The following is a 14,360-nucleotide window of genomic DNA, read 5'->3' on the forward strand; positions in this document are numbered from 1 at the left end:
AGCGTAAAAATGTGATTCATACTGGCGAGGATCCATCATCGCAGGCGGTCGCCCTGTCCGCAGACAGTTCAATAGATCAAGGGCGCTAATGACAGCCTCGCTCCAGCAACGTCTCGCATAATCCATCCATACTCTTCACTGAGGAGCCCCTCCGCTCGCGCTCCGCCCGTGTGCTTCCATATGTATCTGCCATTGTTAGACCAAGATTATAAAGTCAAACCAGGCGGGCTGCGCCCTGCAGTCATTTTTCTCCACCACGTACACGCTAAGAAGTGTTTTGTATTCAACACAGATATCGTCTATGTCTTCCGAGAAGAAGTTGGGGAGGGGAAGGGGAAAGAGAGAGAGCTTCATGCATTCCCCTTGTTCCCTCCATCCATCCAGTTATGCCTGACCTTATTTCAGGGTTAAAAGCAGTGAAGGCGTAGGGGTGGGGTGACTGGTCGCAGAAGGAAGGGGTCAAAAATGAAGTTTTGACACCACCATCACCATCACCACCAACATACGGCAACTACCACCACCATCGCCATTTGCTGTGACAGCTAGAGCTCGAAGTCTACTTTGCTGCCGGTTCCAAACGTGCGTCGAAAACTGTAACTGTTTTCGTCGAGAGCGCTGTCTGATCTTTGACCTGTCTTGCGCATTGATGCGGGTTTTAGGCTTGCCTGTCTCAGTGACTGACAGACATTATAAAACAATTCGCACAATAAGTCACTACGTAACTACGAGGGACAGTATTTTGCTGCGCCACATCTTGTCCAGACTGACCATTACCACAGTTGTTGACACGATCCTCGTGTTCCTATCTGCTGTGGAATCGCCATCTTTGGTGGCTCCATAGTACTTAAAGCTGCTGACCTCCTCTAACTGTACTCCTTTCATCTCTGTCCTGCCCTTGCTGCTGACCACGACTTTGGTCTTGCCTGTCGGTCTGTTGGCAAGGTCTTGCAGCTGCTTTGCTTCTGGTGTCTGCTATCAGATCGATGTCGTCTGCAAAGCGTAGGTTGCATATGGCCTCCCACCGATGAAAATGTGTATTTGTGCAAATCAGAGAGAGAGAGAGAGAAGTGAAGAAAGAAACGAAAGGAGAATATAAGAGTATACGACAAACAAGCAGACGAAACCCAGAGTTTCTACACCAGGCACATCTTCATCCCTATTAACCTTTATAGCTTCTCAAAACGTCCATAAGCTGTCGGGAGACCAATCAGGTGAATACTTTGTGATTGGTTATTCTATAACGCAGTTGTGATAATTGATTCGTATGGCTTCAGTAAAGTAAATGATTAAACGAATTGTAAAATTGTTTGCTAAAAGATACTTCGTAAGTGCGATGGTTTTCCCATCAGGCTCTTTCTTAACCGGACAAAACACCGAAGCATCCCCTAAGTCCCATTGTTTTGGCAAATAAGTCAGGATCGACTTAGCTAAGCATGACGACCAAAGGTCAAACGTTTCAAACAGTTAAAAAAAAAAAATTAAAAAAAAAAAAAAACCCGTTGGTTCCCGTGACCTTCACACTCAACTTCTCCAAACTCGGTCACACGTGTGAAAATGTTTGCGGAAAGTGTGAAAATAAGCACTCTTGCTGCTGTGATCATAAATATCCACAAAGCTGTCGAACAATAAATATTTTTTATTAAAGTAACGAACCCTTACAGAGATAGAAATGGGCAGAGAGATGTTTTGCTTATTGCCTTTAAAATTTCACTGCGATGTGTTTGCCAAATCATAAAAAAATAAACCAATAAATAATATTTTATTAGTGTTGCTACCAACTCTAACACGCACCCACACACACACAAACAAATAGGGGAAACCATTCTCCTAGTATTAGAAGAGGCTGTCCTCATGTCATCAAATACCACTGAGCAAAAAGAAAAATACCTTAGCTAATTATTGTTGTTTGAAACTAGTTAGTTTAAAGTAGTTTCAATTATTCAATATACGATACAAATGGCTAAAGACCATTCCTACAGTACCACGCCAAGTTTTTAGGCTGCTTTTTCAAATATTGAAGTCAGACAGCATTCGAAAATAAGATCACGCTCTCATACAAGTCCCCACAAAAACAAACAGACAGGTCGAGAAGAAAGCAACAAAATAGTGAGCACTAAGGGACATAAATAATCATTTTCAATCATTTCGAAGTAGTTATTTGTGAAGGATCAGGTCCTATTATCTCGTGTAACAGCAATTTCAGGTTGTAGTTGCCAAGGAACTAGACATGTTTTTCTCAAGGAGCAAGCTGTTGGGAATATGTTCTAAAGACTTCCCCCATTCTTCAGAGGGCGCTGCCGGACCTGTGGTCGATATCAACTCTGTATGCGACCTGACGATACAGCCGCGCTGAAGGAAAGTAAGATGGAATGGACGAAAGTCTTGACTGCAGAGACGAGGACAAAGGGGAGACAGCCCTGCCAGGATCGAGTCTGACAAAACGTCCATCCATTCCCCCAAACCTCCACAATGAGTGCGAGCGAGCGCACGAGCATATGTGTGTGTGTGTTTAAAAAGGAAAATGATGAGACACTAAACAGTGTCATCTCAAAAGAAGAAATAGTAAATTTTTGGAGATCCTTAAACAACAAAATGGCAGCTGAGCCACATGGCGTAATTGAAGAATTCTATAAAAATAACTCGGCTTACGTTTTCCTCTCATACTTTATCAAGACTCTACTGTCATGGCATTAATAAAGAAGCAGATACTTCATCATCAAAAAGCTGTATGTTGCTTTCATAGACTTTCCTCAATCGTGTGATATGTTTTAAAGAAACAAACTACGGAATGTGTTAGAAAAAATTGCTTAAAAGGAAAAATGTTAATCTCAGAATGGCAATTCTTCTTTAAAAATTGTGGGAATGTCAGGTTAATGTAGATGATAAACTTTACAAATCCTGAAACAGAGACTGATAAACCAGCAGCGGCATGATTCTAGTAAAAGCAATGTAAGATATTTACTATATAATACATTCAAGACTCATTTTAAGCAACTATCTTGTCTGACTGAAATACAGAGGCATGAGAGATAATTTGATAAAATGTTTATAACTGTACTTATAAATGCAGCGTTATTGTGTATCTCACCATAATATTTGAACTGTCCCTTTTGTCCTGATTTGGCCAAAGCTGAACAGCATTTTCTCTTTATATGCCCTAAATGTATGGATCTTCATAAACAGTTCACCGCTAAATAGAACATTTTAAATTTTTAATTCCACATTCTTGATGTCTAGTGGCGAACATGCTTCAATACATTCATTCTACCTTATGTATTATAATATTGTACCTCCTATAAATTAGGCTACAAGCATGAATTATTAAAAATATTGTATGGTATCTGTCTTTTTTTCTCGGTCATTGGCAGTTAGTTTTCTCAAGTGCAACTCTTTTACAAAATACACTTCTGCCAGGAACACCCTTTTGAAAACAAATGCTTGCCACCCGGTACAAACATTGCCGCTCTACCTGGTTTTCTTTGTAATTCTTCTCTCGGAAGTTGTAGCCCAGCTGCGCGTAGAAGTTGTTGCCGAATGAGTACACGTGTCCATTCGTTAGCACCACCATGGTGTGGCGGCTCCCACAGGCCACCGAGCGTATTGTCGCCCCTGGCGGAAGTCGCAACGACAGATGGATCTGTGTGGGTTTCCATCGCGAAGTCTGGTCCCCACACCCGAGCCTGTTGCAGAACAGAAGGAGCAGACGATGCTATTTGCTCGTCGTCAATAGGATAAAGAAAGACCTGGGACATTTTACAAATCAAATCAAAAGCAGAGTTAAAAAAAGTTCATGGCTTTTCTAGAACTCGGGTACATGAATGATTTGATCCTAGCTTTGTCTTTTTGCCTTTGGAGATAACCTAAAAATAAATCTTCAACACAGTAATGCACAGAATGGTTCTTTCCTGTTTAAAATGGCTTTTCAAGGGTCAAATGACACAAGGACAAGAGACAGAAAATGGAAGAAAACATCGAGACAGAGGTAGGAAGATAGGAGAGGACAGAAGAAAAATTTGAAAGACAAAAGAGATGAATGTCAGAGGGAGTGATTTCCAGATTTATTGCAATGTCCAAACAACAAACGCCACTCTAGGAATTTCAGTTGGTATAGATGATCCATCCTTTCATTTACTCACCCACCCACGAATCTCCACCCACACAGCCCTCCCTCCACTACCATCACACATTTTTTTCTAACTCACTATACCTAAAAAGAAGAAAAACTTTCTGAAATTGTGACAACTTATTTCGCCGATTCTTCGTTTGGCATCATCGCCATTGTCAGTTCATGCAGCAATCTTTCTAAAGCATGTCATTTATACATTTTTCAATGCCAATATGATCCCCACACCTCAAAAATCTTTTTAAAAAAAGCGGTACACAACTGTGAACATTATTATCGATGTAGTAAACAGTCTCCTTTAACGAAAAGTCATACTTTTTCCTGCCACTCCTTACAATGTTCGCACATTTCAAACAGCAAAATATTTTCTTTCCAGGAACACCCCAATATAAAAATGTGTTTTACTATTGTCTGGGTGCCTAGAAGATAAAAGTGTTTTCTATGAGAAAGAGAGAGAGAAGGGACTGGGAAAGGTGGAGAGATATGATAACACATAAGTGGACGCACGAACAGACAGACGAAATTTAGCATAACGGTGCCTCCCGAAACAATGTATAAAGATGAGCCTCAATGCTTGCAGGAATTTCTCGGCAGAATAGACAATCACGGCAAGAGTGATTTATCTCTTACAAGGGAACAGACGCCAACTATCATGCAAAGTGCGGCCAGCCAAGCATTGATGTCATGTCATCGATGATGATCAGGACCATGACGACGAAAATAACGACAACTGAGCAGGAGGTAGAATCTGCTGAACATTGATCAGGATGAGATGGATGAAGGGAGTTAAAAGCGACGCAAAATTGTATATTTTGAGGATACTTAGGAGGAACCTAAAGTGGAAATGAGAAGAGAATAAGGATTTTCTTCAATTCCTTTGGGACAAATACGACCTAGGGGAAAACCGGGAGAGGGAGGAGGAGAAAGAGATGGCGACGGGGTGAAAGAACGAAAAAAGCTGTCAAAGCCGCAGAGATAGCCTGGACCCGCGCGGTCCCCCAAATCCCAGTCATTTACAGTCAACACACAAGGTCTTAGCTGCCCCGATCGGCCCCAGACTCAATCGTGTTTTGAACCTTGGCCCCCCGCTCCTGACACTCCGGTTTTAGGTCGCAACTAGAGAGATTGACTTCTGAAACTTTAGCGCCATCGAACGTGACCCCGGGAAATATCTTGCATCAGCGGATGCAAATCAGCATGATGAGAGCAGGATGACCTTTGACATCCATCATCCCTTCGATGCAGTTTCCTTGCCCTCCGACTGTCGCTGCCGGCCGAGCCTTTTTACCATTTTTACGGAAATCCAATAGGCCACAGAGCAAAAACATGTTGTCATCAATTTACAGCGGTTGCCTAATCTGGCGACCCAGAAATGACACTTTATTCTGCTAGAAGGCCAAGGCGTTGAAGGAAGGGAACTCGCAGGCCAAAGTAGCAGCTGAAGAGGCTAAAACCTCAAGATCCTCATCGCTACACCAACAACGTTGTGTCTCCTCCCTCCACCCACTCCACGAAATTCCTCTCATCATGGCGAGACCCCCACGGCCATTCTAATCTACTGGTCATGTTCCAGCAAATTGTTGTTCAATATGGTCATGGCCCCGGGGTCCTCCGCGAAGAGCACTCGCCAACTAGAAGAGCTCTCTGGTGTTGATGGGAATCAGAGAGAACATGGTCAGTTAATTACGGACGGGACTGGAGACCGCCGACACCGGCAGATTACATAGTTAACCCTTGCCAGACCCGGGACATCGACAGCTCGGAAACCGCGAAGCAAGAAGTTTGACCTGGCACATCGTGGAAATACTGCGGCCAACACATCATTGGAAGGTCTTGGCTGATCAACGGGCAGTTCCCCCTCCTGATCCTCATCCTCTTCCTCCTCCTCCTCCACACCTTTTTTTTCGAAACGGCAGCGATAAACTGCTGGGTTCATATATCATGAAGCATGTTTATCCAGTCGTTTACCCTACCCGAGCTGGCAGATTGGGTACCGGAGATGGCGCCTAAAACCTCTTAGGTATTTATGGACTCAAGGGAGACCTACCCAAATCATTTTACCACCTGGTAATTTATTGTGTCTCCCGTCCGTAACTTTCTCCCACCTTTGGCAAATATGGTGGAGATCATGAATGATTTACTAAAAAGAGCACAGAATTTTCCTAGCTAACAAATAAACTGGGCAAAGGTAATGTACAGAACTATTCGCCAAATACCATTTCTGTTGAATTCATCATCTGTGAGTAGCTGAAGAAATAAGTAAAAAAAAATTAATCTTAACAATCTATTCGACATTTTTACCTTCGGCTTTTTTTTTCTTTTGATAACTTTCTTTCTGAATAAAAATAAAATAAATTTTTGTCATTTAATATGATAATAAAATATAATAATAAAGTTGGCTTATATAGAGCAATGTCCCAGCCCTATGGCTGGCAGTAATAATAGCTGATGATAATAAACAGTAGACAAATGAAGGTGAAGGACGAAGACTGAGCAGCGTGGTGTGACGTCACAATAACTTGACGACATAACAAAATGACGCAGGTATGTATAGCAGCGTGGTGTGACGTCACAGCAACGTGACGACATAACAAAATCACGAAGGTATGTAGCAGACCACGCCGAAAGATGACGTCAGCAAACAGCACGAATCACAATATGGCGCCCACACAGCAGGCAGGTAAGAAGACAGCAGACCCTGACTTCTCTGAAATCCTTCGGTGTTGATTCAGACAGAATGCGTTGAAAATTTCTTATATTTACCGACGCCTTCCAAACTTAATTTCATAGAGAAGCCTACGAAGAATGCAAACCCACAAGAGCTGTCTTCTGCTTTCCATCCATTGGGATGCTAGAAAGTAAATGACGAGAGAGGACGGACATTGCTGCCGTCTTTTGACGAAACATCGATTTCTGTGTCCGTCGTCACTATGACCAGTTGACAGCCGCCCCCACCTCCTCGTGTGACTAATGCGTATCTACATACAGCTAATGAATCCTTCATCTTCCGTCGACACGCTGGCCATTGTGGACGACATCACCTCGATGCCTGATGTGTGAATGTGAGGACGATGTAAAGGAGTGTTAGACAACTGTAAACCCTCTGAATCAGCGATCTTGTCCGAACCTTCACAACAGCTGATTGGAGAGGAGGGAAGAGGAGAGGAGGAAGAACATGTCACCTTCCTCAACCATTTTACTTATAAAACAGATTTTTTTTATCATGTATTGATGGAGGAGGGGAAGAGTGATGAATGCTTAATGGTTAAATTAAAACCACCGTCCTTTATTAGACAGACTCAAATAGCGACAATATAATAGAAAAAAGTATAGACATTGTACATATCAAAATACATTGCTACAATACTGTAATCTGGCTATGAAATTGTACGAAATTCAAAAAGTAGTTTCTTAGAAGGGAGAGACTGACAAACAAAGGGTGCTTGGAGGGAGAAAGCTGAGATGGAGAGGAAAAAAGTCAAATGTCAGCGCCACTCAAAGAAAAAAAAACCTCCATCCAAAGAGACAGAACAAGACTCTCTCTCTCTTGCTCTCTCTCCTCCTCCACCTCCTCCTCTCTCTCCTCCCCCCTTCGACCACTACTCGACGCTTGGTGACAAACTACGAATTGATAAGAATTCATGTCAGAATCAATGCCAGCAATCTCCCGCCTCCTCAATATCCCCATGACAGATAAACAAGACTAGAGGCTGGTTAGAAATTCCTTTGTTTTCTCAGACTCATTGCGTTTTGCCACTTTCTGGCATGGACTTCTCCTGCCTAGCACCCAGCGCTGTTGGGAGATGGTATCAAATAAATTGCATGAAACCCCCCCACAGTTTTGCGGAGCCATCTGTGCTGCTTATTAGCGGATGTTCTAGCGGGGAGCTGTGGTTGTAATCTTAGCACAAACAGAGGTGTCTGCAAAGGCAGCATAAATCATTGCCTCCAATCAAACGAAATGTTGACTTTTTTTCGCAACGAAATCTCCACGAAAAGACACTTTGTTTTATAATGGTAATCAGCTAAACGCAAGGTGACAACAGCGACTAACGCATGACTTGTTGACCTGGGGATTGTTTCCCAACACCCGTTCAAGTACCTCGAGTCTCAGCCGGGGTTAACGCGCCCAGCAGGAAGATTCTACTCCAATTTTTAATAAAATTATTATATCAGTCATCGTTTTTCTCCTCCTCCTCCTCCTCCTCCTCCTCATCATCATCATCATCACCATCAGAAGAAGAAGACGAAGAAGATGGAATAAACGCATACAAATTGTCATGTCATTAACAAGTCTTGGAAATCTATAAAATAATTTTATTAAAAGAGTTGTTAGGAGAAGCAGTAGATGAAAACATCAAACATAAAATATTATTTATGACAATCAAAGCTACTGAAGAAAAATAATATCAGACAAAATGCAAAATAATCAAAATAATTCTATGAAAGAGTAGAATCATGCAGATTATATATACAGTCTGTTTAATCCCATTTTACTTCACGAAATATAACCTGTTGTAGTATTATCAAGATAATTACGCTTACACTTGGATACTCATGGATGCCCTCACGCGCGCGCGCACACACACAACTACAGCACGGTATCACCTAACTGTCAATCTGTGAGTGCTACTTCCATCACTACGTAATATCCGGTAGAACTGAATGATTTAAGATAGAATAACTTGAAAAGTCAGTTTTTTCCGCATGTTGTTCGTGATGACGAAGCTGCCTTACATTCATTAACGTCCGGCTGATGATGATGGATTATGGATAGATGATGTATGAGGATGGGATGATTAAAAGTATTCTTTAGTTACAACGTAAATATTTAAGAAGCTTAGTCCCACATTTTTTAGGACATTTCGACTTCGTCTCGTTGACTGCAACTACCTCCATGCGAATGTAAATTCTTAGTCCCAGTTCAGACGGTGCACTGTAGTGTGTAGATAAACATTATTCAGCATCGCCTAACGTCAGTTAAAACTCCATTGTTACCTTACAAGACGACTGACTCTATTTAGGGTAGGTCTATTCCCTGGTGCTGATTGCACTCAAAATTGAATACCAAGGACACTAGTTACAGACCTGCTCGGGTCTGACCGGAGAACTCCTCTTGTCCTCAAATAACAGTTACTAGCAGAAAAAAAAAAAAAAAATTGTTCGGGTGCATAGGCCATCGACGACAGTTTACTGTTGTCGATGTTTTAGTAGCAAGGATTTGTTTTTACGAACTGAACTCAGGGCAGCCAACCTTCACTGTATTGGTGACAGGCGCTAACAGCGCTAACCGTTGCGCCACCGGGCCGCTCACTAGCAGAAACGGTCACATGATATATCAGGAAAGTTACAAAAAGCCGGAAGGTGAGGGTTGGGTTAACATAATCTCGTGTCCTCGTCATGACGAACTTTACCTTCACTACCCTAAATGCCAGGATATAGAATTGTTTACCTGTACCTCTTCCTTAAAAACTGTTTTAAGGTGACTTATCAGACATCTTAAGGTTAGACATGGCGTCCTTGCAGCTTCTACCCAACATTGCCATCTCCCAACATTGATCAGCTGCTTTTCAACATCCTTCCTTTCATTTCATTCCCCACGCACGGAGCACATTCTTAGCCTGAACGACTAAAGCCATTGCTGGAGTTATTTACTCAAACATCTGTACTCACTGTCCGCTGTTGCCGTTTCCCCAGACATAGATCTGACCAGAACCTGCAACACAAAAGAAAGGTCTTAGAAGACGCTGCAGCAGGACAACAGGGCTGCTCCCTAAAATGTAGGTTGGACGTCCTAGGGGTTGGCCAGTGTGTACCCTTTACGAACTATGCTGTCGGGTACTTTATGAGCTCCCTGGGAAGGTGTTGATTTTTTACTTTCGGCAGTTAAGTGTTTGCAGTTTTTTATTCGTCTGCGGTCGGTGTTTCTAGCTTAGCAGAAAGTTCCCGAAGTCTCTGTTACTTGGTGTGATGGACGAAATTGATTGGCCTTCTGCCACGATGTACGATATGTTGTAGATGTTAGCTACCAAAACTTTTGTGCAGTTCGACAGCACCCACTCCTCCACTTCCCCACCAACCCTCCTCACACTCCTCCCTGAGGACTTTCCCTTTATAGTCATCTCCCCACGATGCATCTCCTGATCATTCTTGTCTTCATGGCCTCGCTGTGTGGCTTTCATGTCATCTTGGTGTCAGGTTTAACCCTTGGGAACCCTGGTGTTTTCTCTAGAGGGGTCCTTCTATCACTCGCATCCTCTCTCCTTGATGAACCAGCAAGATGAAAAACCTTCCTTCAAACCAGCCCTCGCTGTCCCCTCGAGTTACGAATTAAGCAGGAGATACGAGCTCGATCTTTCACATGAAAAGGTTTCAAAAGACAAGCGCATCGTCTGTGTGGAGGTCCCCATGGGCTCCTAAGCACATTACTGGCTCTTGTGTCCCATCGGGTTCGTATAGTAACACCTGAGCTTGTCCTCCATCTTTATCTTCGCGTATGTGAAAACAAGGCGCAGTCAGGAAGAAGACAATCTTCATTGCATGCTACCTCTGTTTCTTTCTTTCTTTTTAACACCCAAAAGCATTTTCTTCTTTTTTATTTTTATTTTTTTATTTATTTATTTTGTTGCCCTGACTATATTATTGTATGTTGGGTCGCGAACCATCCCTTTGTTATATGGACAGAGACCTAAACAATAAAATCGTTTGCTCGTTCGTTCTTCCTGTCTTTTTCTCTGTATTTATGTCTTTTTGTGTGCGTGTGAAAGAGCGAGAGAAAGAAAGAGGAAGTGTATCATGCCCTCGTTTGTATGAGCAAAATCCAGCGGGACAGGAGGACACCTCATGGACAACCTAATCAGTGTGTATATCCCATGCATTTCATCTCGCAGCCATTTTTTGTCTAGCCCTCGTGGCGTTTATTACCACAGCCGTTTGGCTTTTCCAAGACTCCTTAATGCTCTCCGTGCTCCTGATATTAACAGAACGCGACACCATCTCCCGGTTTCAAACTCAATATTGGCCACCTCCTTACGACCAAAAACTGAATTTGCCGCGATCTAACCAACGGCTGAATGAGGTACAGAGAAAGAGAGTAGGCATACAGAGGAAGACAGACAGACAGACCAACAGAAAGAGGAAGAATATATGCAGATGAATGAGAAAGCGTAAAGATGCATTCCTCAATAAAAAGAATAAGGTTTTTTAAAGAAAAAAAAATCCCACCGACTTCCTACAACGGATTTCGTCGAGTCGCCATGCAGTATTTTCATCCTTCTCGGTTTCTTCTTTCTCCTCCCATCCTCCAGCCCTGCCTCACCTCCTGCCTACCCCTTTGCCCTGCTCTAATAACAAGGCCCGACTTGATTGAATGTGGGGCCGCGACACCGTTGGCTGGGGCCGAGTATGGAGCGTAACCCACTACAAATCTAATTTGTTCATATCTGCCGGTGAATGGGTCGCCCTCCTCTCCAGCCCTCGCCACGGTCTCGTGAGCGGTTCCCGTGCAGCTAGCGTCGGTGCACGGCCCTTTGCGCGCTGCCGCGTGCAGTTGTAGTGTATAGGAGGATGAGGAGAGGGCGGTTGGCCGCAGACGTTGGCATTAGAGAGGTTGCGGCGAAATGGCAGTCCAGGCTCTGGCTGCTTAGCGCACAAATCATCTTTAGGTCCTCCATCTATCGCCCTTTTCGTCGAGAGAGAGCGAGCTGTCTGATCCATCTCCCTACGCCTCCATTCAACCCCTCACACCCTCTCCTCCCCAATCCCGGGCTATCCTCCTGTTCATTCTCTATGCCGCTTCTTCTTTGAAAAAAAAAGTGCAACTGTCGATTTTTTTTTTTTTTTTTTTTTTTTTTTGGTAAAGCACGTTCCACACCGTGCGACATAGTCAAATAAAAGTATTGGTCAACGACTATAGTTTATGTTATTTCGATAGATTCCTCTACACGTCTTTGTCTCTCTCCCCTCTCGGTCTTTTTTTTTCTAACTCTCCTATCTAGCTCTACCCACCCACTCCCGACACACACATGTATGAAAAACCAGTCGACGTGATTAAGTCAAAATTCAGTCACACTTCTTAATGCTTTAATTCCACTTCTTCATCTGAGTATGATTTAAAAATTTATATTTTGTCCCCCTTCTCATTTCACAGAACTCATTTGGTTGTTCGATTTTTGGACTTGAAAATTTTTTAAAAAAATATTATTTGTGCAGAAATAGGATAGCGTCAATCCACAAGAGGACAGGCCAAGCCCGGGGTACCCCACCCACACCCCCCTTCCACAGGCTGACATCCCTGCTCCGCAGCTATAACCCTGTCAAGGCCACAGTGTAATAACTGCAGGTCAGCGCAAATATTGGACACCCCTGTCAGTGCTCAAAAGCGCGGTGTAACCCAATCTCATTTCGAATAATGTCGCCTAGGCGCAGATAAATCAGAGGAGCGCGGAGAGTGATGGCCCCAGACACCAGGGCCCGGGCAGTGGCTCGTTGCTTTGAAAACTTCCGCCACGTACGAGGACTTGGAAAAATTTCTCAGGGCGCGGAAGGACATGCACGAGTGGGGAGGTAGGCGGCTGACATATTTCTGCGTGAAATACGCCGGTAGAGCGGCTGGCGAGGATGCTGCGGTTGAAGATGTTGCAGGCCAGTTCCGTCTGTACTGTCTCACAGAATAGCCCACTTCATCCCTCCCCACACGCACATACAACCCCGTTGGATAGGTTCTTTTGATTTTTTGGGGGTTTTTTGTTGTTTTTTTGTTGTTGTTGATTATGGTTGTGGTTGTTTGTTGGTTGGTTGGTTGGTTGGTTCGTTCGTTCGTTCGTTCGTTGTTGGGTTGTTGTTGTTGTTTATGGTCGTTCGCTCTATTTTGTTTCCATCTCTCTTTTTAGGAATGTGAACAGTGGGTGGTAGAAAGAGAATGCCTTTCATTATTAGCATATCATCGTGATTATCATCATCGTCGTCATCATCATCATCCTCATCATGCATAGGAAGGAGAGAAGGACAGACAAGTAAACAGACGGACAGAGGTAGTGAGAGCGTTCGTGCATGCCAAATTAGTTCTTTATCACTCTTTGCACAGGCAGTCCACAATCATTTTCCAGGGAGTTCTATAGAAGATATCAATTCTAATGAATGAAAAACTCTGTTTCGTTCACCATCTACACCCCTTTGAATAGAATAGTTCTCGCCTCTGGGTTTAGATAAAGATGAAGATGAATTATACTGACGTCACAAATATCTGCTCGCTGATTGGACACCTCTTTTCTAGCATGTGCTCAAAGCTCGCATTGGTGGCGGTCTCACTGACGTCAGATGTACGAATTTAGGCAACCGATGTGAACTTTTTAAAAAAAGTAAATATAACTGACCTAAAAAAACCTACACATTTTTGCAACAGACTAATAACAGCTGTTATGTTCTGCTGTATTGCAAACTAAATTTGGACGATCACACCCATCAAAAACTATTGGTTAGGAAATTCTAAAGCGTCGCAACACAAAATGTGCTGGAAATATCAATATTAACGGTTAATTTCCTCAAAATGATGCATGGAATGATTTGGCATTGACATCCGTATCCTCAGGCAGTGGTGTAGTGACTGCGTGGACGCTGTTTATACGAGTTACGAAATCAGCAGCTTTGGCCATTACGAGGTCGCTGCATCCTCTGATTCCTCTGTACCAGGCAAGACAAACTCTACTTTCATTGCTTTCATGCACCACGGCACCATGCACCAATGAATTTAGTAAAAAAAATCAACAAAACAAGCAACGAAACAAAGTGAAACTGCTAAACAATAAGAGTAAGTAATTGAAGAAATATTGTAGATAATTGTCAACCTCATGGGTACATCTCTCTCTCTCTCTGTTTTCTTTCGTTGCCACTGTTTCCAAATCTGCCTTCCTAACCCTTCTGGGGCATCTGCATGCTCGTGTCCTGATGCCCATGGCGGCTTGTGTCACTTCCCAGGGGCGGCCACTCTGTTGGCGCGGCGGCTCAACGTTGGCGTCTAACTCGATTTGGTCCCATTAAACATTTGGTCCCATGTTTTGGTCTCCTAGCTCTGTCACGTTTTATTTGGCCAAACGCGAGTTCAAACAAGTTCAGGCAAATTGCAGCTTTTGTTTTGAAATCTAGTTAAAACTTGCGGTTGCCTGCGTCTATTGAGTTTGACCGCTTCCCACTCCGCCTTCACCCATCGATTGATGGATGGGGGGTCAAGCCAGCCTCC

The 14,360-nt window shown here is 43.3% G+C and overlaps 1 protein-coding gene across 1 annotated transcript in view; it reads right to left on the reverse strand.

Moving 5' to 3' along the window:
- LOC112554370 (ultraviolet-B receptor UVR8-like) overlaps positions 1–14,360 on the reverse strand; it is an 86,419-nt gene that overhangs the window by 54,183 nt on the left and 17,876 nt on the right. Inside the window, exons 3-4 of the mRNA XM_025222126.1 lie at positions 9,797–9,839; positions 3,367–3,680 (exon numbers count right to left, since the gene is read on the reverse strand). Of these exons, the coding sequence (XP_025077911.1) occupies positions 3,367–3,680; positions 9,797–9,839 (357 nt within the window). The remainder of the gene's footprint in view (positions 1–3,366; positions 3,681–9,796; positions 9,840–14,360) is intronic.

This window comes from Pomacea canaliculata, linkage group LG13 (genome assembly GCF_003073045.1).
Source record: "Pomacea canaliculata isolate SZHN2017 linkage group LG13, ASM307304v1, whole genome shotgun sequence".
Lineage (NCBI taxonomy): Eukaryota > Metazoa > Mollusca > Gastropoda > Architaenioglossa > Ampullariidae > Pomacea > Pomacea canaliculata.